Raw genomic sequence first — 26248 nt, forward strand, 5'->3', positions numbered from 1 at the left:
GATTTATGGGAGTTAGCAAAAGAGCAAGAGATAACAAATCTTTTATGCAATTTGTGAGTGGGATTTGGAGTTCTCTGCCTGAGGGGGTGAACTGAAATGTGGTTGTAGCCTACAAAAGGGAACTGAATAGATAAAGGGAGGAAAAAAAAAATCAGTGATTCGGAGAAGGAGCAGGGGGATAGGCCCTAACTGCTGGCTTTTCAAAAACTAACTAGGATTCAATGGACTGTAAGACTTCCTGTAATGTACCAGTCTGTGATTCTATGAGTTGGGCTCCTGTCAAGGTGGATATTGTACTTGTGCAAAGTCTTCAAGTTAATTGCTTAGTTACAGTATCTGAAATGATGGATTTTGATCTGTTAACTTTAATCGCTGAACCTAAACCCGAATTCCAAGAGAAGCAATTGAGAAACATTTTACACTGAGCTCTCTGAAACAATGGGTCATTTGTAGGAGGACAGGAAATACTTCCTTCCTTTACTGCCTCAGTGCACATTTTGAAATACCACCTTAAATACCACCCAAGATGGATCAACTGATGCCTCTTTATTCCACATACTGTTGAGAGGTTTCAACTTTAATAAAATTAGGCATTTCTATGTGTGATTGGTTAGAAATTAACTTTGAGCTCTCAGTATTGATACAGCAGTGATTCCATGCTCTTGTAAATCAATACAGCTGTTGCATCAAAATTTGACTTGTCCCCCTTTATTTTGGTGTGAGAAAACAGTAAAGTTTTTTTGTGCACAAAATCACAAATCATTGGCAAACTACTCACCATTAAGGGTAATTTTGAAGCTGAAATGGGAAAGTTTTCTAAAATCTTAAAGTACAAAGCCCACTGTCTATAACGTAGATCAATTTTGCAGTTACAATAAGCATAATAGATTGAGGAAAACTCCAAACTTCAGCACAAAACAGTCTTTAGATATTATCATTGCTTTTGTTTTGATGGATTTTTAAATGGAGTTTCCTTTTTTCTTGTGTATATATTTTAGGACCTTTACATTTTCAACTCTTTATATTCTAGGGAGAAGATGGTCCAGAGGTACGAGGAGGCTCAGTTGATATTCTCATAGTGCATGCAACTGAGACAGATCGTAAAGGTAAGTGTACATTACAGGAATAACCTCCAAAGAATGGAGTTAATTTTAGTTTTTTGCAATTCCGATTCTGTTAAGAAAATGAATTATCTTTTGCTTTCCACTGTTGGAATATTGTAACAATCTTGTATTTTACCATTGAAGTTTTCCACATTGAAGATCAAATTAGTTGGTCTTTTATTGTCTATTTTAATTGATTTCTTTCAATGTTGCTTTAAATTTACTGTTTTTTTTTGTTGCTTAATGTGTTTTTCCAGTTCTTCCTGTTGAGTTCTTGCAATATGCTCCTTACATTAAGAACTGAGCTGATGGATAAAGTCAGGTTTAGATTAATGGAGTAGTGACTGAAAATTAGCTAAAGCAAGTGAAAACTGATTCCATAAAGTTAGCAGCATGCTTTTCTTTGGCTCAAGGGAACATACTTTGTGTTCTAATTAATTATAATGTTGAGGGATATTGGACAGCATATGAGATTACTCAGTATTCAAAACCAGTTTGTTTCATTCATACTTCCAATTGCCTGCCTGTCTTCCTCCTTAGACTTAGTGCTTTACTGTGAGGCATTCCTGACCACCTATCGAACATTCATTCCACCTGAGGACATCATCAAGAAACTACACCATCGATATCCTTTTTAGTAATTCATGCAGGATTCTCAGTTATAACGGCATAAAAGGGCAATTAATGTGAATTGTTGGTGACGTGCATTCGGGAAAGATGTTATTATGAAGAAACTTATCTATACCCTAGTGCCTCCTAATTATTTTCACACATGGGCATGCATGCACGCGCACACATGCATGCAGATATTTTTCCCTAACTCATGACACTTATGAGAAGTTTTGCCACTGTCCAGACACTTTCAAAAAACGGGTGAGCAAGAATACATTCTTCGTTCTGGTACGAGTGGTGGATGAACTCTGGTGAGTAATATTGGCAATTACGACGTACAAACATGTTTAAGAAAATAAGTGTTGTTTGTCTGCATGTACTTATAAATACAACATCTTTGTCTTATTATTTAAGAAACTAAAGTAGATTTTGCTACCTTCATGACTTCAGAATTTATCATTGTTATAAATCTGAAGAATATTTTTGCATCTGTATCTTGTATTTGTTGTCATAGAACATAGAAAAACTACAGCACAATTCAGGCCCTTCGGCCCACAAAGCTGTGCCATACATGTCCCTACCCTAGAAATTACTAGGCTTACCCATAGCCCTCTATTTTACTCAGCTCCATGTACCTATCTAACAGTCTCTTGAAAGACCCTGTCGTATCCGCCTCCACCACCGTTTCCAGCAGCCCATTCCACGCACTCACCACTCTCTTGAGTAAAAAAAACTTACCCCTGACATCTCTATATCTACTCCCCAGCACCTTAAACGTATGTCCTCTTGTGGCCACCAATTCAGCCCTGGGGAAAAACCTCTGACTATCTACCCTATCAATACCTCTCATCATCTTATACACCTCTATCAGGTCCCCCCCTCATCCTCCAAGGAGAAAAGGCCGAGTTCCCTCAACCTGCATGCTCCGCATTCCAGGCAGCATCCTTGTAAATCTCCTCTGCACCCTCTCTATGGCTTCCACATCTTTCCTGTAGTGAGGCGACCAGAACTGAGCACAATACTCCAAGTGGGGTCTGATCAGGGACCTATATATCTGCAACAATACCTCACGGCTCCTAAATTCAATTCCCAGACTTAGTCAGACTTAGTTTTTTTTTCCCCATACCAAAAATTTATAAAACTCTAGCAGAAAATAACACATCTCAAAGCAACCCATGTGCTTATTTGCCCAAACCTTCACTACCACCAAAAAATCACCAGAATTTCTTTGTACCAATGCTACTTTTTTGTTGCTAAGTTTTTAAATGATTATTTCTGACCAACTATTTCCTGTACCTCCTTTGGAGCAAAGACTTGTGTAAAAGTAAAATAGATTGGGCAGACTAAAAATAAAATCACCACATATTTCAAAAAAATCTCACTGTATTCTGAATGATTTACCTTTGTTATTTTGTGAATTGGTTTCCCCGTACCAAAAAATTTTCAGCTCCTACTTGAATATGTGAACCTCTGCACTGTATTTGTGTGTATGCAGCCTGTACGATGCACTCACTTGTGAAGCAATAGAATCTGAAATATCTGTTCAGCTTCCACCTTTGCATGCAACACATACCTTCAGTCTGTTTTGTGGTCTCTCAATTATTTGTTTAATTTTCAGGAATCAATTGAGCTTTGATATGAGAAAGTTGTGTCATTTTAAAATAAACTAGAATAAGATAAAATTGGAGGTATTTCAAATTCTTTCATTGTGAGATTTTAAATTGCAGAGTGTGAAATAAATTAGTGCAGTGACCTCTGATAAGTAGCATCGGATAGTTTCCTCATGGTCTTCATCTTTCAAGTTAGTTAGTTGCATGCCCTGGGAGCAAAGTGTTGCCAAACTTGCAAGGATCAGTATGTACCTAAGTAACTTGCACGAATGGGCAAAATACTTTGGAAGTACTTTGTGCCTCAACTGTGCTTAGTCATCATTGCTACACATTCCAAAGCTGTGAGCCAAATTACTTGGCAGCTAACGTCACAGATCCACAGCAATGCATTAATAGATTGAGTGGTATGCAATTGTTGTTCAGTGAATTATATGAGTGCAGCTAAGCATGCCTCCAGCAGTTTGTGGTGATTTATTGTATCATAACTTGCATCATATTGATTAGCACAAGACAAGATCATGTTTCTGAGTAAATATCTTTAACCTTTTTGTATCCTGAATGTCATTTCCAGTTTCAAAAGCATTTGTACTCTGTTGGATTTACTTATCAAGAAGTATAGAATCATTGAGTTATACAGAACAGAAATGGGCCCTTCAGCCCATCATGTCCATGCTGACCATCAAGTTCCTATCTATACTCATTCCATTTACCAGCACTAGGTCTGTGGCCTACTCTGCCGTAGCAATTCAAGTGTTTATCCAGATGATTCTTAAATGTTGTGAGAGTACCTGCCTCCACCACCTTCTCAGGCAATGTGTCCCAGACTGTAACCACCCTCTGGGTGAAAAAAATTCTTAGATCTTCTCTAAACCTCTTCCTCCTCACAGTAAACTTTTGCCCTCTGGTCTTAGACACCTATGTTATGGAAAAGTTTCTTACTATCTACCCCGTCTATGCCTCTGATAATTTGGTACACTTCTATCAGGTCCCCCCTCAGCCTCATCTACTCCAAGGGAAACAAGCCCAGCTTATCCTGTCTCTCCTCATAACTGAAACATTTCCATCCCAGGCATCATCCTGGTGAATCTCCTCTCGCCCTTTCCAGACCAATCATGTCCTTCCAATAGTGTGGTGATCAGAACTGTACACCATTTGGGAAATATATAAAGTTCAGTTCAGGAAATAAAGTACTTCAGGAGATTAAGCGAGGAAGGGGCCTACTGAGTATCGTTATTCATGGACTTTCAAAGGAATAGATCAATTTTTTTTGTCTTGGGTGTACTTCGGTTATTTAATCTCACCTGTGATTCTGTAAACCTATTCTATCAGTGATCATCACCGTGTAGGTAAGAAGCAAGTTGGGATACTAAAAATCATATTAGCTAATAAAAATGATCTGTTTCTTCCCAATCAAATAAAACTAGTTCCCCTTGCCCATAACTAATTACTCTGTGATTAGTTGCTAATATATCTGACATGAAGGTTTACTCTCATTATAAACATGGGATCTTCTCTTGTACCTGTAGTGCAGAAATAATTGAGGGTGAATGGATCGGAATAAACAGTGGCTCAAATGAGCCATTTGGTCTGTAGTTCTGGTTGCCCTTTGGTTTAGTGAAATATGAGTAAAATTTTCAGTTCATGATAGAGACTTGCATTTGTGTAATGACTTTCACAACCTCTTAACATCCCAAAGTGTAGTATGAATGTCTGTTGTTGCATATATTGAGATCATTCGCTCATCTCTTCCTGATTCTGTACCCGTACCTTCTGGCTGTAACCTAGGCTGCTACCTATTTCTCATCTAAGTGTTGTCCTTTGGTGTTATCTGAAAATGTGTTTTGTAACAAAAGCTCAATGACAATACCCAATGCATCCTAACTACAATCCTATTTGATTCCCTGCATAAGCAGAAATTTTCCCTGATTCAGATATGGGGAATTTCAAAGCCATCGCCTCTAGTTTCCACCCCAAAGTATTTTCTTGCTACCTACAGCAACTGTAGGAGGGGTACACCAGATAGTCAGAAACTTGGCAATGTATTCAAACCTGAGATGTGTTTCCTATCACATCTTCATTATCACTAAGACTAGCTACCTTCCCCATGTTTAAGTTTATTCATTTTTCCAGATGTAAGCATCAGTGTTTCTTTGCCATCCCTAATTGCCTTTGAGAAATTAGTGGCAAGTTACTGTGAACTGCTGTAGTCCTTCTGGTGCAGGTACTCCTTCAATGTTGTTCTAGGGTTTTGACCCATTGAAAAGAATTGTGATTTATTTTTTCCCAAGGGAGAAGAACCTGTTTCCCATGCAACTGCTCCCTTCTTGTCCTCACTGGTAAGGGCCACAGGTTTTGGAGGTGCTGTTGCACCTTATGTGATATATAGTGCAGTTTTGGTGCACCCGGAATGGAGGGAATGAATGTTTAGCGTGGTGAATTTGGTGCCACTTAAGTGGGCTCTCTGTCAAGCTGTCTGTTGTTGGAGATGTATTCCTCCTGGCAAGTGGAGGGTATTCTGTACTCCTGACTTGTGCTTTGTGGAAAGGCTTTGGGATGCCAGGGTGTGAGTCACTTGCTGGAGCATACACAACTGATCTGTTCTTGTAGCCGTAGTACTTATGTGGCTGGCCCTGTTGAATTTCCTGTCAAGGGTGACCCCCAGAATAAATTTGTTGGGTGACTTGGTGATGATAATCAGAGTAGGTAGTTAGATTTTCTTTATGGTGACGGTCATTGCCTGGCACTTTTGTGGCATGAATGTTACTTGCCACTTATCAGTCCAAGCTTGATTGTTGTCTAGGTGTTGTTACGTGCAGGCATGGATAGGCTGAGAAGTTGTAAATAGAATTAATTGTGCAAACATCAGTGACCACCCCCACTTCTGACATTTATGATGGAAGGAAGGTCACTAATGAAGCTGCCAAAGATGGCTGGACCTAGGAAATGCCATGAGGGAACTACAGTGATGAGTTAGCAATGCTGTAATTGGTCTTGAATAACCACAGCCATCTTCTGTGGAAACAATGACTCCAACCATTGGCATGTTTTCCCCATGTTAACTAGTATGTACTAGAGCTCCTTCATGCCACACATAGTAAAATGCTGCTTTAATGTCAAAGGCATTCACTCTTGTCTCTCCTCTGGAATTCTGCTCTTTGGTCCATGTTTGGATCAAGGCCAAGATGGGTTTTGGATCCAAGTGGTCCTGGCACAATCCAAACTGGGCATCAGTGTGCAGGTATAAACACACTGCAGACTTTTGGCAGGTTAGACATCATGTGTGGAAAGAGAGTTAATGATTCAGGTCCTAAGACTCTAGCAGAACTGGAAAAGAGAGAAAACAAGGTAGTTTTCAATTTCAGAGAAGGTGAGGAGAACAATATCTCTGAAAGGGAAACATCAAAAAGGTTGATAGGCATTTAGAACCAGTTTATGCTTTGTCTGCGTTATGTGTTGCTAACAGTGGTTGTGGGACATGCCCAGTAGCTCAGTCTGTATCAAAGGAGAGCGAGAAACTGAGCCAAAATCAATTGCAAAAATGACAGGTTACTGAAGAGTATACCACTTGAAAGCATTACAAATAGCATTTTCTATTGCCTCAATAATTGAGAATAGACTGATTTGAGCAGTAATTGGACTTCTCCCACTTTCTGTGAACAGAACACGTCAAGGTCATTTTTCACATTGGCTGTTGCCAGTGTTGTAAGTGCACAGGTACAGCTTGGCTCAAGATGCTACTAGTTCTGAAGCACAGGTCTTCAACGTTGCAGCTGGGATGTTGTCTAGTGGCGTAACCTTAGCTGTAAAAAGTGCTCAGCCATTTCATGATATCAATGAATCAACTTGGCAGAAGACTTGCAGAGATGCTGGGAACTTCAGGAGGAGCCTTTAGTAATATTGCCAGTTTTACATCTGCCTTAGCTTACGTGCTGAAATCCTCAACCACATCTTTGCTACCTCTGGAGTTAACTTTTTCAAGCCACTACTAAGTAGGGTTATACCTTCCATCCTGCACATCCTTCAACTCATCTAAAATTCTGCTGCCTTTATCACATCTTGCAGTGTCCCATGCTCACTAATTTTCATTAGCTTGTAGATTAGGCAATTTCAGAAGTCACCTTTTTTAAGAAAAAATCTGACCATGACTTAGCTGCACCCTGCATCTAACTTCATTTCTACAATTTCTGAAATATCCGTATTCCAAATCTGACTTCTTCACGTCCCCAATTTTAATCACTCCAGTGTTGGCAGCCCCTTGCCATTAACTGCCTTCCCTCCTTAAAAAATCTCCCTCTCTGCTACTTTCCTGCTTTGAGCTGTTTCTTTTATCTGCATCCTCTTTTCCCATAATATATTTTTGTATGTTTTCTGTTGAATCTCGTTTGAATAAAGCAACTTTATAGGGAAGTTTCACCATTATTAATAGTGCTGTATAATTGCAAATTGTTGTTTACAGATAATGAAGTACATTTGAAATGTTGTATGTGTTGTAATGCTGGAAATACTCAAGTTACCTGGGAAAAAGGATCTAAAAGCAGATTATTGAATGCCATGCAAATTACAATTATGTTAGTTTGTTCTGTAAGCATTACGTAATATTCAATACCACTGCCTTAAGAGTGCTCACATGATTGACTGGCAACTAGAGACACAGATTATCTAATGTGGAAGTAACCTATATGCCCTTTTTAATATCTGCATAACCCCATTTTTTTCCTGTATTTATTTCAGAAGAATGCTTTCTATTAAAAAAAAACAGGGTAAATATTCAAAGTCTGCAATAAGAGTCTAGAAATTCTACTTATTGTGCTATACCTGTTGCACGTCATCTGATCAAATTTTTTTGTTGTTGTTTCCTTTCCCAGTCTGGTAGAGCTATCGGATGACATCCTGAAGTTGCTAATGGAACTTGTGTTCCGTTTAGTGTGTAGTGGTGAGCTGAGTCTGGCCCGGGTTCTAAGAAAAAATATTCTGGATAAAGTAGATCAGAAGAAGACTGTGAAATATGCTGGTTTGATGAAGCCGTTGGCTGCACGTGGGGTAGCAGCAAGGTACAGGTTCCATGTATATTTTTTTAGACAATATTATTTTACCTTTCTTGTAAGGTTTATAAACAAATAGATGGAAATGGGTACTCTCTGTTAATTTTTGTCAGTGGTTGGGAGAATCTGTTGTGTGAAAACAGAATTAATTCAATCCTCAACTTCCTGTAACACTTGAACTGCTGTCTTTTTTCCCTCCAGGCCTGGAACCCTTCATGACTTCCACAGTCATGAGATTGCTGAACAGTTGACATTGCTAGATGCTGAGCTGTTCTACAAAATAGAGGTAATCATCTGCCAGGATATATTTGAATAGGTCATTGCTCTGCAAGTCATACAGATTATTACATTTTCATGAACTACACTGATATGAGGTTAGCTGTCCTGTTGAAACATGCTGCTGTTCTATCTAACTGAATCATTGAAAAAACTGTGGGCCAGTTGAAGATTGGTTTGAGGATTCAGATGAGGAAAAGAATCATTTGGCCTATAGTGTTTATGCCAGTCAAAAAAAACTACCCAGCCTCATCCCTCCTTCCAACACTCCGTTCGTAGCCCTGAAGCTCTTGGATACATGTAAATATTTTATAGGTGATAAGGATTCTGCATTTATCATCCTTCCGGGCAGTGGAGTCCAGACCCCTGCCACCCCCTCTCCTCTAATCCTACTGATTACTCTATTTCTTATGTCCCCTTCTGGGGTCCATCCTGTTTACTGTGTGTAGGCCCCTCATGATTTTATAAAATCGATTAAAATTTCGCTCAGTTTCATCTGCTTCAAAAGAAAGCAAACCAAGCGCATCCAATCTTTCCTAATTGCAAAACGTTTTCAGTCATGGCAGTTTGCTTTGCACCCTGTCAGTGCAGTTGCATCTTTCCTGTAATGTAATGACACAGTACCAGAGCCGTAATCTCCCTGTACTTGGATTTCATGCATCAATTTGTAAGGCAAAGCATCCCAATTTGCCTTTCTAACTATCATATTAACTTGATCTTCTGCTTTTTAGGATCTTTGGACATAAACTTCCAGTGTTCTTCCATAGTAAATATCAAATGGAGTGTTTTTCTCAGCCTTTTTGCATCTTAAATGCATTGCCTTACTTCTAGATTACTTGTTTGTCCAGCTGAGCAGATCATCTATATCTTCATGTCTTCCAAATGTTTTCTCCTCACTGTCACCCACATGCCCAATTTTTGTGTCATCTGTAAACCCTATCATGCTTCATTAGCGCTCATTAATGTATACAGAAAGCAAGGACTGAGACAAAACCTATTGGAGTCCTGCTAGTAACACAACAACAGATCAGCATAAGTGGGCAATAATATGCACTTGCATGATGAGAAAACTGAGAATTAAGTAGAAAAATTTGGTTTTAAGAATTGTAGTACAAGTAAGTGACCAGTAAAGATAATAAATCCTGGACTGTGGTCATAGCTGGTGGACACATTTAATGTTGAAGCAGGTCAGACCATTCTTCAGGAAGGGATGCTGATTATCAAATTAGAATGCCCACAGGTGAAATTTAAGCTGACAACTTTGCTCATGTTTCTATGTTCCAGGTTAAATTCTATTGGTGATTCCTTTGTGCCGCGGTTTACGTTCTGATCCATGTTGTATGGTGCTAGTCTAGCAAATGTTATGGCTACCTGCATCTCTCTATTTTATCACTTCTCTTAATGACAGATCCCTGAGGTTTTACTCTGGGCCAAAGAACAGAATGAAGAGAAGAGTCCGAACCTAACACAGTTTACAGAGCACTTCAACAATATGTCCTATTGGTGAGCATGAAGCATTGGTTCTCAGCTCTTCGTGCCAAAATGGTTGAGATAAGGAGAACTGAGTTCTGGGTGTAAAAACTGAAAGCTTCTGCTTGTGAATGTTGGGATGGAATAAAAGTGGGCAATGCAAGATCAGGAGTCAATACAGGAGTTGAGTGCCATGACGGGGTGCGCAGTACAGTGGAGACTTCTAGAGACAAGATTAATGATTGTCTGAGAAACAATGGTTCAGTGTTTGATGATGGGATCATGAAGCAAGGAGAGGTCTGAGGAAATGTTGGAGGGCTGGCTTCTAGTTTGGTAAAAGTTTGCCAAGCCATCTCATCCTTGGTATCGAGATTTAATGGCTGTCAAGATTGGACTGGTGAGAATGAAATGGTGCAGAGGGAGGGATTGAGGGCAATGAATCCAAAATGGTCAATATCAAGCAGCAGTTTCTAATGAAACGTTAAAGAAGGAAAGGAAATCAGAGGGAAAGGTCCAGGTGAAAGGAGAATTCTGAAGATGGTGGAAATGGTCAGCTTATAATGTGGAGAAAAGGGGGTTGGGAGGCTACTTTTAACCAAGAAGCAGGCACAAAAGTGAATGTGACAGAAGAGTTCAACATCATGTCAAGCTGCATGCATTAATGTTATAAGAGGATCATAGAGGGAATAATTGGGAAATACAATGAAAATACGCCAGTAGATGAAATGGAACTGCAGACAAGAACAAAGTGTGCATCAGTGCTGCTGAAGACTTTCAAAGAGCTGATGGGCAGTGAGCAGAATAGTTCTGGTTTTAAAATTTAAGACTCCAGGTCTGAGTCCTCTATAGTGGGAATGAAGAAAAAGACCATACTGCATACATGTATCAGAACACAAAAGGACATCATGGTGATTTGCCTGTAGTGCTGTCACTCCTCTCTGGGAAGACATCCCTGTTATCAGATCTTTGCTGTCTTTAGTTGTATGTTCAGGAATGAGATCTCATTTTGTGGAGAACTGTGACAGAAAACACTTGCTGATGCTGGCAAAGTTCATTAGAAGCAATACACCAGCCACCATACCCAATCTTCCTCCATTTCACATTTTGTTTTGAACATGTGAATTTGTGGGCTATGTAGCTGCTTCTCCACAGTCCCTTGAACTAATACCTGCTCATCACATGTGTACCTAAACATTGAGTGTTAACAAGGCAGAATGACCGCAAAGCATTGCAGCTGAGCCAGGTGTATTTTCTCGCTACCAGTGCCAGTCTCCAGGAGTGGATGCTGGATATCAAATGAGAAAATGTTTTCATGTTAAATCCTTTGGTCTTTCAGGGTGAGGTCAATAATTATTCAACAGGAAAAGGCACAAGATCGAGAACGGTTACTCCTCAAGTTTATCAAAATTATGAAGGTATGTAAACTGGTACACAGTTTAATATTGTAACATTTCTCTGCTCTCTCAATTTTGAGAATTGTAAGATTTGCTAAACAAAAAATGTGCATGATGTATATCATTTAATACATAGAACTTCTTGCCACTTAGATGATGTGTGGCTGGAAAAATATGTGGTTGTGTGTGGTGAAATCTCACCAAAAATGTTCACGTAACTTGGTAACTTTGAAATCCTTGCAGCACATGCTGAAATTCAAACTTTTTTTCCCCTTTTTAGCACTTACGCAAATTGAATAATTTTAATTCATACCTGGCCATATTGTCTGCATTAGACTCAGCACCTATTCGAAGGTTGGAATGGCAGAAGCAGACTTCAGAGGTAAGCTTCATGAGTCTTCAGGCATTTTTTAAATTGCTTGATTCATTTTTGTAAAGCTTAAACTATAAATTGTTGCAAAACGCCTTCAGTGCACCAAAAGCTATATTTAAAGTGACACTGTCATCCCAGTTTTACGTGGCTGCTCTCGCATCAAGTCTGTATGCCATTTTGTAAATGGGTACCTTCATGTATATTTCAATGCAAAACACATACTAAAAACTTTGGAAATGAACTGATTGAATAATGTACTAACTACAAAATACAACCAGGCAGTTAATGATGGAATTGCTGGATTGATAAAATCAGAATACTACTTCCCCCTGAGATTGGGTTCCATACACATGATGTGCTTGCTAAAGGCATGTGACTAATAACCATTTTGAACTACATATCAGATTGGTAAATATTGTCATTGGAATACATTTTTTCCTGTACTTGTATCCTTCAGATTGAAGAACAAATTTCCACAGAAGATTAAGTCATTGCAGATTATTCAACAGCAAGATTTAAATCTAACCTTGGAGTACCCTTTTCTTGTAGTGAATGTAATGGGTTGCCTGGAATGGCAACTTAGTTTGCCACAGGGAATCTACTTCTGTTTTCACAGTTGGACATGGCTTAAAATACATCTACATTACTCAATGTTTTCCTGAGTCTTGTTGCTTTTACTCAACTGTCACATGCCATGTTTCATTGTCACCAAATTAAACCACTCTTTTGAAGTTAAGAATAAGTCATGAATACTGGAAATCAGGATAGAAAATACTATAGCTGAGGCCATTCTGAATTTGAAAGATAACACTAATTGATTTTGATGGGAATCAGTGATTTTTTAAAATGTGTAACAGGAAAATTGTAATAATTCTTCAGAACTTCAATCGTAGAATCTTTGTTCTGGCTGATCTCAACTCTATTTCCATTTTTTTTTGGCTTAGTGGGCAAAATGGGGAAAAAAATATAAGCTCATACCAGGTATCAAAATATAGTCCATGAAATGTGAGAGGTCTGCAACCTGAGGCTCTCAGTACTGTTCTAATGAAGGGTTTCCAACTTGAAACATTCATTCTCTTTCCACAGATACTGCCTGATTTGCTGAATGTTTCTAGCATTTTCTGTTTTTAGCTCAGTTCACTTGCCGTGGGACTGTGATTGAGAAAGTAATTGCAAAAGACAATGAAATAGTGAGAGGGTGTAATCTCAGGATATGGGATTGGCCTTCCAGGACACATGATAAATTTATTTACACAAGGTTGTAAATCTTTGAAATTCTCTACCTCTAGGATGTTCAGTTGAGTAAGTTCAAAGCTGAGATTATTAGGTTTTTGGACACTCAAGTAATCAATGGATACTGAGATTGTGCAGGATAGTGGGGTTAAGGCAAAATATCCACCATAATCTTGTTGAATGAGGCTCAGACCTTTATAGCCTCTTCTTATTTATGTTCTTTTGAAACCATGCTTTTGAACAGAAGTAGCAAGATGAAGGTCTTTCCCAGTTCTAACAAAGTGTCACCAACCCAAAATGTTGAATGTTTCTCTTTCCACAGATGCTGCCTGACCTGAGATTTTCTATCATTTTCTGTTTTTATTACAGTAAGATGAATGTATATACTGCAGAATAAATACAGTAATGTAAGCATTGAAAACATTGAGCTTTGTCTTCCCTCCACAGGCCCATAGCATGTTGTTTCACAAAGTGCCTTGAGTAAAGATCTATATAAGTAACTGGTGATAAACTTTAGTACACAGCATTATAATCAAAGTGCTTCTGTATTAAAGGCATAGATCTACCATCATGGTGTAAGCAGATGCTTGTCACATGGCTGATTTTAAAAACCTGTGGCTGAGCACAGCTAAGCAGTGTTCTCTGAATGCTGGTTATGAGAACATGTTTCAAAGGTCTGTTCCAATTATGCCTAGATTGCAGAGATGACAGAAGTTGTGGCTGAGCCTTTGCACTATAAATTATAAACTAGAGAAAGAAGATAAGGTGAAAGTGATTATGTTCAAGAGGATAGTGACGGTGCACTTCTCCTAAAGTGAGCTGAACTGATTATTAAATCAACTGAGTTTTCTTTGTACCTCCTTTTGCCACACAAGAAGCTCATTATGCTCTCCAGCAATTGCTGTGGCAATCCTTAACCAACTGTCCATAAAAAAAACAGCTAGCTATTCTCCTGGGGAGGAGAGCTGTTAAAGATAAGTGGACTCTGGCTTCAGGCTAACACACCTGTTTGAAGAAAGATTGGATTTTAATCAGCTCTCCACAGTGGACTCAATAGTCTGAAACCTGAGCCAGTAGAGGCAGATTTGTATAGAAATTGCAACACTGAAACAGTTCAGCCTTTAGTTATCCAATACTAGTCTTTATCCTCCTAGTAAAGTGTGGCCCTAATCCCCATTTGTCCAATGTCATTGTGCATCTCGTTCTTCTGTTTTCCTTTGCTCACCCATTCAATTTATTCCAATTTGTTGACATGATCTCTGCTTCAAACATTATTTCTATTAGTGCATAATGCAGTAATATGCAAAATGTTTCTCCGGCAATCTCTTCTATATTTATATTTTTTAACCTGTAATCTATGCCTCTCTTTCTGGTGCTCTCAACCAGTGGAAGCTACGATTTCGATCTCATCCCTTCTATTTTAAACACCAATTGCCTATCATCTCTTTCCTGAAGAAAATGCCCTCCATTTGTCTGTTAATCTCAAAGCCATTGCTGAATCAGGCAGACCTGGCTAATTAACTAGGCTGGGCAGATGAGTAACCAGCATCTGGAGTTCTGTCCTTTCCCACATACCTGAGCTCTATAGGTAGCTCTAACTGGGTGAGATCACCAGCCTATATTGGGTGAATGTACTGTATGTGTTTTTGTTTTGTAGGTTAACCTTGGCACTACTGCAAACATGATAAAGCAGGGGGATCTGGTCCTTGGCTGTTGCCACCTCTGTCTCTTTGGATGTGGGTAAATGGGTTGGTCTTTACAGGGCCTTACTCCACAAATGGAAAAGGACAATATGAGAGAGAGAAAAAAGAAAATCGAAAAATGAAATCAATGATGCATAAAATTGGATTTAAATTGAATGAGTGGTTATTTCCCTTCTCAAACATTTAGCTCTTAGCCTGTCACATTTCAAATTCTTCTAATACTTAATTCCAAAAATATATTTTTCTAAAAGAAATCTGTCCAATTTGCTTTTGAATAAGTAGGCTGTTTCCTTTCATGGTCCTATTTGGAAATGCATCCTGTGGATTATATTGAATGTTCCACTCATCGAGTCTGGGTTGTCTCCTCTTCTACTTTTCTGGCGAAGGTGAAACAACATGTGATGATCTGCAGAACTTAGTCCCCTTAGAATCTATTTTCCAGAAGGAAATATTCTATATCATTTTTCTACACAGTCCAATTCCCCCTCATTCTGATTACTTCTGCATCTTTCTGCATTCATTTCTTGAAAGAAAAAGTTGTTTGGATTTTGTATCATTGAAAACTGGCAATTGTTCACTCTCTTTAACAGTCCTGAATGCTAATCTTAACTTTAAAACTCCCACATGAACTTCAGATAGCATTATGCTCAAATCAGGAATGCAGTGATCCCAGTACAATTATTGCAATGTTCCTTTCATTTACGTTTACCTTGCAATGAAGCAAGAATGTGCGCCTTTTCAAAGTGTTTTAAATTCCTGGATAACCACATCTATGAAAAAGTTCATATTTCAACTGGTTGCTGATGGACAAATTAACTAACTTGATGGACAAATTAACGTCCTCCATTTATTTTCAGGGTCTGGCTGAATACTGCACACTCATTGATAGCTCCTCTTCATTTCGAGCGTATCGAGCTGCTTTGGCAGAGGTGGAACCACCCTGTATACCTTATCTGTAAGTATTCAAATAGCTGTTGTTTTGAAGGGAGTCTTAAAAATGAATGTTGTTCTCAGCAAATCAAGTGTTTTTGGTTCAAGTATTCAATGAGTAACTGATCTCCAGGAAATTTGCCAATTGAAATGGCTGAGCTAGCATTTTAGGATAAAATTAGTAGAAACCTAGGAGCACCTTCAGGCAACTGGTGGTGATAAGCGTAAGGGACACTTGATTGTGTAACTTGGTTAATGGCAGATTGTTTTCTGGATACTGACAGATACAATACAAGTAATCCAACAGATCAATCCTAAACTCCAGATTGAGTCATTCTTAAGCCATTATTTACATCCAACCCCACACAAAGTCTTCCCAATAACACATCCAAGGCAGGCAGTGTATGTTTCCACAACTGCACACATCTGAGAACTGCTAACAATGAATTATCACTTGCCCCATTTATCCTGCTGACTTGATCTCACCACAAATCCCCAAAGTGGGCTTTTCCATCTTTTTCAATCCATTGGTCAGATAAAATTACCTCCTCGTGTGCAAGTAGATTGCAAAAAAAAGTATCAAAGTGAGAGAGAATGGGTTACAGGAAAATGAGGTTGTTTGTCTGGGAGCCAACATGGACCCAGTGGGCCAAAACAGCTTCCTGTTGTGTCAATGTAAGCAAGTACTAATGCCAGGACGTGGCCTGTACTTTGTCATGGAAGGCCTAGTTCCTAGTACTGGTCTTGGTGCAGATCTGCAGTGTCCTGCAGCCTGGCTTCTTTGGTGAACTCCTCACGGAATCTAATGGAGTACTGCAGTCTTCTGTCGATTTCCTAGCACAAGCTCGAAAATCTGACCATGACCCTGCTCTGGGTTAAACCAGGCAGGCATGGCAGCACCCATTCATATTTATGGAAGACATTGGCTCAAAGGGTAATAGCCATGTTAATTAAATTTTTAATAACTTTAGTTGATTTTAGAATGCAGGGTCTGCTTTTAGCTTCATAAATGTAAAGTGTTTTTTTAAACAATATTTTGATTTTATATGCCCTAAGTGCATCTGAAGGTTTGTGAATGTTAAAAATATTCACAAACATTCAGTAGTCTTGACTGCACTCGACAGCTTTGACAGCCCCGAATGTTGATGGCTGGAGGTTGGTGCCTCAACTGCTCCATGAGCTGAGGCTGTGTGTATGCTGCGAGCACAAGTACCACACTGAAACAAACATAATTGCACAGGGGCTGGCAGCCAGCCATTTGTGGGACAATGAAAGATCTGTTCCAGTGCCATGGCATCATTTCCTTGGAAAGACATTGAGTGCCTAAGTTTAAATACTGTGCTCTCAAATATGATTTTGGACGTACTCTAATCTCTTAACCAGAAAAGTGTCGCTCTGCAGATGAGCATCAAACTCCCTAGTGCGGTACTATGAAAATGCTGCTCTGTTAGAGTTGTCTTTAGTTAAACTGAGGCTCTGGTTCTGTTACATGATTTCAGCAGTGATTTTTTTTCTAACCCAATATCGATCAATCATCACCATCACTAAAGCAGATTATCTTGTCATTTTCACATTGTGTGTAAATTTACAGCAGAGTTTCCTTCATTACAGTGGTGACTATACCAGGAAGTTCTTCATAGATACTTTGGGATACCCTGAGATAACAAAAGGTGCAATACAAGTGCAGGTCTTTTTTCTCATATGGTGTGTTCAACAGTGCAGAGTTCTCTCAGTATAGAGCTCTCTCAGTACAGCACTGAAGACTTTTTGCTTTAGAGGAAAGATAGAGCTTCAAGTTGAAGACTTATCGAAAATAGTTCAGTGCACCACATCCTCAGTACTGAACTGCAGCTTTAGCTTGCTTGATGTGTGCAACTTCAACTGTCTGTGCCACAACTGAGCCAAGGCCATCAGCTTGTATAAAAGCTGCCCATTATGAAAAGCTTTGTTGTACCATTTATAGAACAGCATGTTGTCAAATCCCTAATTGAATATCCATACTAAAAGTTGTATTTTAAGCACTCTGTCAAGTTCTGTTGTTTGTTTGTAATCCCTATTTATATGTATACAGGTCCTTCCCAGCTTACAAACACCCAACTTGTATACAGCCTGTACATGTGAACGAGCATTTGGGATCCAAACACCCGAGTGCACTTGCCTGCTATTGCAGGCATCTTCCCTATAGGAACTTGGTTAACGGCCGCATTACTGACTTGCAAACTGTTCAGGTTATGAACAGTTCACAAGAACAGAACCCTGCTGTAACCTGGGGAGGACTTGCACCATTATCAGCAGGAGAGTGTGCATTTCAAGTTAATATAGGCAGTTTCTAAGACATGACTGAAATAGACACTAAATGGAGAGCAAGGATCATGTATCTATGTATGTATCTAAAAATGATTGATTCAACAAAAAAGATCTCTCTGTACAAGACAGAAAAGCAGAGTATTTTTTTCAATGGTCACATATGAGGAAAATGGTTTTCAAAAGGAAATAAGTGTCCTTGTATACAAACAAGTTCAGTATGTAACTAGGAAGGCAGATGGTATATTAGCCTTTATTATGTGAGGATTATCGAGGCATGGCAAGAGTGGACATGGAATATTATGTAGAGCTCTGGTCTCCTTACCTAAAAATGGATATAGTTCTCACAGAGAATGCAACAAAGATTCACCAAATTTGTTCCTGGAAAGGCAGGTTTGCTATCTGACGAGAGAGTGAGTAGACCAAGCCTGTATTTGGTAGAGTTTAGAAGAATGGGAGGTGATAGCATTGAAACTTACAACATTCTTATAGGGTAGATGCAGCGAGATTATTTCCCTTAGCAGAGGAGCTGAGAACCAGAGGTCATGGTGTCAGAATAAAGGGCAGGGCATTCAGAACTGAAGTGTGGATTTTTCATCACTGACATTTGTGAATCTTTGGAATTCTTTACCCTGGGAGCTAATGTATCAGCGTGAATGGACAAGTGACTGCAGACAACTTGGGGGGGGGGGGGGGTTAATCTTGAAATATGAAGGTTTGTTGTATGCTGCAAAATGGGCTTTATGACATGGCAAAGCATGAAATTGCACCAGTGTCATTTACAACTTTAGGGAAACTGTACCAATAATTTATTTTGCATTCCGTATCTCAGCCTGAAGCCACATGCAACGTGCAGGTAGCTTGCAAAAGTTTTTGATCTTTGCCTGATTTTATTTCTACAGGGGTCTTATATTGCAAGACCTGACCTTTGTTCATCTTGGCAACCCAGATCTAATTGATGGAAAGATCAACTTTTCTAAACGATGGCAGCAGTTTAATATCTTAGATAGTATGCGACGGTTCCAACAAATGTAAGTATTCAGAACTCTAAGACTGAATTTCCATAAAAATATACTTCTCTCTGAAAGATGTGGCCAAGATAGTGTTATGCAATTTTTCAAATTTGATTTTTTTAAAAAGGTGATAAAATGCATTTTTAAATGTACTGCGATACCTGAGAGGCAAAGAAAATCACCTGTTCCAAGGGCTCTGTCCAGCTGTGTTTTTAGTTGGTTGCACGGGGAGGGGAGACACAAGGAGGTAGGAGGTTGGAGTGACTTCCTTTCCTGAAGAAAAGGTTTAGTCTCATTTCATGATTTCTTTAACCACGTAACTCAGATAAAAATCTTGACACCATTAGACCATAAGACAAAGGAGCAGAAGTCAGCCATTCAGCCCATCGAGTCTGCTCTGCCATTCTATCATGAGCTGATCTATTCTCCCATTAGCCCCACTCCCCCACCTTCTCACCATAACCTTTGATGTCCTGGCTACTCAGATACCTATCAATCTCTGCCTTAAATACGCCCAATGACTTTGCCTCCACAGCCGCCCGTGGCAACACATTCCACAGATTCACCACTCTCTGGCTGAAGAAATTTCTTCGCATCTCTGTTCTGAATGGGTGCCCTTCAATCCTGAAGTCGTGCCCTCTTGTACTAGACTCCCCTACCATGGGAAACAACTTTGTCACATCTACTCTGACACGATGGCAATGCATATGAGAGTTGTCTATAGAATGATTACAGAGGCACTGGGCTCACATCAAAATTCCTCCCTCTGCTCCCTTGTATACACAATTAAGATTTTGATAGTGAAAGTTATATTTAACATTTTCATTTTTCAGTCATTATGAACTAAAACGCATCGATGATATTGTTACGTTCTTCAATGATTTTGGAGACCATCTTGCGGAAGAAGCGCTGTGGGAACTCTCATTAAAAATCAAACCACGAAATATTCAACGACGGAAAACTGAGCGGGAAGAGAAAACCTAGGATTCACCCATGGAGGCTAGATCTTAGATGGCAGCTAATGAACCCCATTAAGTGACTTGCTTTACTTAACAGAGCTACAGAAGACGGTTCATGCCACGGTGCTACACCTTCAGAGCTTTGTTTTAGAGCATAAAACAGGTGGCACTGCTCTAGGGAAACGTTCCAAGTTTAATGCCATTGCCTGCATTCAATTTCCTTTCTTACCATTGTGCCAAGCTGTTTTAAATGTCCTTCGTTGGACCCACTCATGCAGCTCAATTCATCCAGCAAACCCAGAGTGACCTGCAGATAAACTCTGCTTTGGAGACCGAGATTGTTGGGTATAAAGGTACGGCAGTTCATGGTAGTGGACTTTTGTCTGTAGAATAACAAATAGTGGTACTAGCAATTGCACAGAAAACCTTAAAATATAATTCTGTACTGTAGGAGAAAGACTGGCTCACTGTAAATAGTAGATTACTAGTTTGATGTGTTGTATTGGATTTTTTTTGCATGTGTATGACTGAATGCCAGTAATTGAAGATTTGATTGGGGGGTGGGGGGGGTGGTGTGCAAGCTAATGCTATAGCAGACTCTGTTTGGCCAGGATGGTATTCAAAGGGCAGGGGGTGGCTCCTAATTGTTCCATGCCTTCAGATAAAAGATCTTCAACAAGATGCACCAGATGCTATTTTACATTTTTGCATGGACTCTGCTTTTTTAGAGTCTAAAAAATAATAAGCATTTTTTTAAGGACTATCTCAGTTCATTGCTGGAATCTGAGCTGCATTTGAAACATTTAAAATAATAAGCAAAAGTTGGTGTTTGTCTGGAGTTTCTGTATATAGCAAGTCTACAAATTAACTCTTTTTAACCCATCAAATAGTCGATAAATTCACTTTCATTTGTCAGGTCTTACTAACTTGTGAAACATGAATGCTACTGTGCAGAATGCCACCCTTACTTGCTTTGGGTTGTTAGGCACCAAGTTATTAATGTTGTCTAGGTTTGCACATGTGCAAAGGAAACATACCGTGCTTGTTTAGTTGGCAATAATCATTGGCTAAGCCTGAAGTGATGTTACCTTCCAGCATTTAAGGTGTTGAAAAAGTGGTCCTCAATGTGCAGCATTTACGAGTCTAGGTAAAAAAAACCCCAAAGTACAGAAATTTACTGGTTGTTTTTAGTGTTACCCTGCTGATTCTATTATTGGATAGGTTTAACCAGTTGGCATTTAGCTCAACTATCACCAGCACACTTGAAATGTGCTAAATGATTGTTGATACAGATATGGGGACGTTCTTTCCGAACCATATTGATATCAAGATCATTCAGCACAATTTTCTGTGCAGTCCCTGTTCTTTAGCAGATGACTGGGTTGTAAGATGTCCAAGCCATACTTGATAAATGAGTGTAGTATGAACAAAAACCTATTTAAAATGTCTAGTAACAAATTAATTGCAGAATATCTTAGTTATCATCACAATTATCTCTCTCCTTTTGTGCTGTTTGGAAAATTTTAAAATTATCATGGAGTGCAGCTGATTTTGGAATTTCAGTAAGAAGATTAGCTTACATGTGAGTATTTCAAGTGCTGACCCAAATGATTTCCTTGTAATACATGATGCTTAAACATTGTCTAAAATGACAGATAAAATGAACTTGATTTAGAATATGAATTCAGGATTTGATTTCTTTAACAAATAGTAGATGCTAATTAGTTTGACTTTTTTAAATGAATCATGGAAAATCCAGAAGAGGCTAGTCCAAAGATAAGTGCTGCCTCTTCCCCACTGATAAGTTCTACAATATATGAAATGAACCAGATAAGAGGTTCATTTTCCTCGTTTTGCAACTGTCTATGGGAAAGGTTTGTCTAGGTCTAAGATGCTGATGTGTGAATAGTCAAATATGTCCCACGTTAACCAAACTAGCCATATTTTTGACTGAATTTCAGTTGGTACTGGTAGCTTTACAGTATTAAGATATGTTAATGGCATTCAAGATAAGACATTAGCATGGGTCTTCATTCTCATCCCAGAGATGTCTTCATAGTAACAAGTTTAATAAGGAGTTTGTTACCATAAGGAATCTCTGGGCTGGTGAATGCTGTGCATCTGGGGGGGTGGGGTTGGGTTGATGGGAGAGAGGAGGAGACAGTAGCTTCCATCACATCTAACGGGAGGTGTTGAGAGACATTAAGGTCTGGCTGGCTGGCTTTCAACACGAGCAGCTGCTGGCAGTTCCCAGCAATTGGTGGCACTCGCTCTTCTGGCCTGGATGCAGCCCAAAGTCCTGAACTCTACATCTCAGCACTGAGTGGTCCCACTGCTTGCCCCAACCCTCAGACAGCCTATTCACCCTGAGCCAGTACAGGTCAGGGGTTAGTGTCAGGTTCCTACCACAACAGCAAGGAAGGCAGGACTTCACCAAGTTCCTGGCACAGCATGCAGCCTAAGCAAATCATTTTTTTAAGGGAGCAGCCTGGAGGGCCAAGAGTGCTACAATGAATGGAGACTCTGCAGGATAGCACTAACTGGGATACCAGTGTATGGACATTGTAAATAACTTTTTTAGAACATGAATTCAAACAGAAACCAGATTCTTGTTTTTGTTTTGATATAGACACTGAGATTTGAAGTAGCCTTGTATTACCTGGCCTGCAGGTTAAATAAAGTGAAGAATCAGTTTCTGTGTTGAGCTGGGTTTTGGATCCATAGATCAGCCTTAAGCCTTTTTATTTAACAAAATCTGTAAATCACTGATCCTAGACTAGGAAAAATTGGAAGGTTGTGATTCATTGAGTTTTCTATTTTTAATTAATTTTGCACAGTTTTTTAACATTGTGTATAGTTTTTAAATCTTCTGCAGCCACAATGTATCAGCTGTAGCTGACGGACTTGTGATCATTTCCTATTTACTTGGGCATCATAAATGAAACAGGTAATGTCAATCAAGTCTTTTACCATATTTTTAATCGCGCTAATATTGCTATCAAAAATAGTGTCCCTTGTGGCCCCACTCCTTACACTTCTTCAGCTCTCCACATGATCTCCCAATATTATGACTTCCCCCTCCTGCTTTTAGTCATCGGTCATTTTACATTGACGTTTATTTCTGTTTTCCCGTCACTGTGCTCTTTCCATTAAGTGCAAGATTTCCCATGGTGAGCTAAGCACTCTCCACCACTGTCATGCTTACTATTTTCCATAATTATTTAAAAATTGTCCTAATTATGCCTGGTTCATTGAAATATCATTGAGCTGCAGTTGATGGAAACTATAATGATATTGGTTTAGCCCACACCTCTCAAATTGTGTACAATTCTGTTATTCTTACCCAAGGAAGGATATTCTGTCAATAGAGGGAGGGGAATGCAGGTTCACTAGCTTAATTTCTATGATCGGTGGGATCAGAGGTGAAGATGTCCTTTGGTCTGAGAGGGTAGATGCAGGGATGATATTTCTGCTAGCTGGGATGTTGAGAACTGGGGAGGGTCAGTCACAAAATAAGCATTCAGCTGTTCATGATTTGGATGATGAGAAATTTAAGAAATTTTAATCTTTGGTAATGGAGGATCAGTCACCGGTGTTTAAGACAAAGTAGTAGAGTTGGATATCGAGAAAGTGGAGGGGAAATGGAGTTAGTGCAAGAACAATTAGTCATGATTTTGATGAATAGTAGAGCAGACATGAGGGCTGGATGGCTTAATCCTGCTAATTCTTAAGTTTATATTTGTATTTCATAATTCCATCATTTCAGGCCATTTGCTAATGACATTCACCAGCAAATATGTTTGCTTTTATTAGCCAAGTTCCAACATTTACTATTGCACATGGAGACGTGCATATGTTTAATCCAGGTTCCTTCATGATGCTTCACCGATCTATCGGTGAAAACCAGTAGTCATTTCAGTGGTATGTGTTACTGGTATTTCAAGACATTGTGAAATTATTTCTACTCTTGTGCACCCTTTCAATTAACAGAATGCAATGCTGCCTTTTTTTTATATATGTATTCATTTGTGGTGGGGGATGCATCTAGGCAGCAACAGTGAGGCCAGCACTTCCCATTCCTAATTGCCTTTGAGAAGTTGCTAGAGAATATGCCATCATCCATTGCAGATTGTGGAAAGGCTTTAGGATGTCACTTGCTGTGTCAGGTGCCCACTCTCTGACCTAGTCATGGTATTTAGTTAAAATTCTGGTCTAATGCCATTGACTGTCATGGTTGTTAGACTCTCGTTGGAGATGGTCATTACTCGGCACTCTTGTGGCACAGACTGGCCTTCCTTGCTGCATGCAGGCATGGACTGCTTCAAAGTTACAGCAAATGGAATTGAATATTGTGCAATTGGTAGTATACATCCCTGCTTCTAACTTTGTGATGTGCTGTCTAAGAAAAAAAATAATGCTGAATTGCATCATCCTTATTATTATGGTGCCCTGCGATGTTTTGTTTGGTAAAATGGCACATCAGTTCAAACCTGATGTGGTTTTGAAATGTCTAGTTTCAAAGTTTTATGCATCTAACCTCCACATGGTTGGATGAAGTACAAGCTGTTTTAAGTGTTGCAGTTTGGAAAGGATAAACTGCTAATTTAATCAGAGATAGTGTACAATATAGTTCATTTTGTTGCCTTGAATCATGAAGATCATGTGTTGAATCATAGCTTTGTTTTTTTCACTATCTGAATTGTACTCCATTTGCTTTAGAATTTCGTTAAAATTTTCTCCTGCCCAGCCAGGTCAAAGTATTTCCTATGGAAAATTACCTACAAATTCTATTGCAGTTTTCTAAAGTAAAGGAACTGAAAACTTCTTAGCTTGATCGCTGTCATATTATGTGGATGTTGTTAATGCTGAATGGTATAATTAACCAGTACAATTATTAAAAATATTTAGGACTTTACATTTATTAGCTCCCCATGTTTGGGCAGCTTCCAATAGCAGGAAAGGACAAGATCCAGATTGTAAGGCTTTGAGTGAATTTTGCTTATGACCAGCTATTTATTTATTGTCATGGTTGTGTGCAGAACTAACACAAATGTATTCAAACTATATTTTCTGATGCTGATAGTTTTATTTAGTGGTAAGAATTTCCAATGTCTAGCTATTAAGCCCTGGAGAAGACTGTTCTGAGAGGAGAATGGTGTTAATATGTTGCATAGAGCAAACCAGTTGAGTAAAATGTCACATTGACAGTTCCTAATCAGAATTGAATTTATTGAGATTGATCGTGGCCACTCTAAAATTCAGGACAATTTATTTTTAAGCTAGTATAATCCATTGCCCATTTGGCTTTTCTGGAGTTTGAATTTTGCCACGTGATCAACAGTCTCTTTTGGAGAAAAGGGAAACTTTCCCTCAAGTGGTACATTAGTTTGGCAGTTGTAATTTTATTTTTTGTGCTCTCCTTTTGAAATCTTGAACTGTTTCATACACATCATACAGCTTTTGTTTCTTCAACTTAAACAGTAAATTGAATCTGAAATAGGACTGGTCTGTTGATGTCCTAAAAGGAAAGAAAATGCACTTGGAAGTTTATCTGTAAGTTGAGTTTGTGTGGATTCCAAGTTCTCAACTAGTTTTTTTACTTAAGCTTGTACATTATGAAAAGATATTATTTGTTAACAATTATTTTTGATTTAGTATTTGTTTTAAATAAAAGGGAGCATGGGGCATTTGCCAAAGCACCTTACTTTGAGTTGTGGTATTGAACTTGCACCAGCTGCAGGCTGATTTTTAAAAAAAAGTAGTTTAGACTTTTAAGGTTCTGGAATTCTAATATAATTATAACATATGGCATGGCACCTATTAATAACCATCTGACTTGAGGACCACAACAATTGTTTGTCACAAACCATTAATAAATGATGACTGATTTTTACATTTTTAATTGGTGGCTGTTTTAATCTAGGTGTGGGTCCTGGTTAATGCAAATACATGTTGTCTAGTTATAGTTTAGATCTGTCTCAATCATATTGTTACTGCACTGTTGTATTGTGCTAATTGCTCAAAGAATTTATAAAATCAAAATCAATGGATGCTTTAGAAGTTGTCAAAGTGCCCTAACTTGAAGAAATTCTCCCAGAGCCACTTGCTAACACTGATGCCAGCCTCAACCTTGCTTGAGTATCTCATTTATTATAAATGTCATGTTCCTACAACCATTAAGTGTAACTTTTTTTTAAATAAAAGCTAACGTTCATGTTTACAGTGC

At 38.9% G+C, this 26248-nt stretch overlaps 1 protein-coding gene across 13 annotated transcripts in view; it reads left to right on the plus strand.

Annotated features, from left to right (window-relative positions):
* The window catches only part of LOC127581994 (rap guanine nucleotide exchange factor 1-like), a 149671-nt gene extending 124825 nt beyond the window's left edge, over positions 1-24846 (plus strand). For all 13 annotated transcript variants that reach the window (XM_052036882.1, XM_052036884.1, XM_052036885.1 and 10 more), the window contains 11 exons: positions 1031-1106; positions 1644-1728; positions 1934-2026; positions 8191-8376; positions 8569-8653; positions 10052-10146; positions 11450-11528; positions 11788-11889; positions 15674-15771; positions 18953-19081; positions 19897-24846. In XM_052036882.1, coding sequence (XP_051892842.1) covers positions 1031-1106; positions 1644-1728; positions 1934-2026; positions 8191-8376; positions 8569-8653; positions 10052-10146; positions 11450-11528; positions 11788-11889; positions 15674-15771; positions 18953-19081; positions 19897-20047 — 1179 coding nt within the window. In that variant the 3' untranslated portion in view covers positions 20048-24846. The remainder of the gene's footprint in view (positions 1-1030; positions 1107-1643; positions 1729-1933; positions 2027-8190; positions 8377-8568; positions 8654-10051; positions 10147-11449; positions 11529-11787; positions 11890-15673; positions 15772-18952; positions 19082-19896) is intronic.
* Positions 24847-26248: the final 1402 nt, after the last annotated feature.

This window comes from Pristis pectinata, chromosome 23 (genome assembly GCF_009764475.1).
Source record: "Pristis pectinata isolate sPriPec2 chromosome 23, sPriPec2.1.pri, whole genome shotgun sequence".
NCBI classification, from domain to species: Eukaryota; Metazoa; Chordata; class Chondrichthyes; order Rhinopristiformes; family Pristidae; genus Pristis; species Pristis pectinata.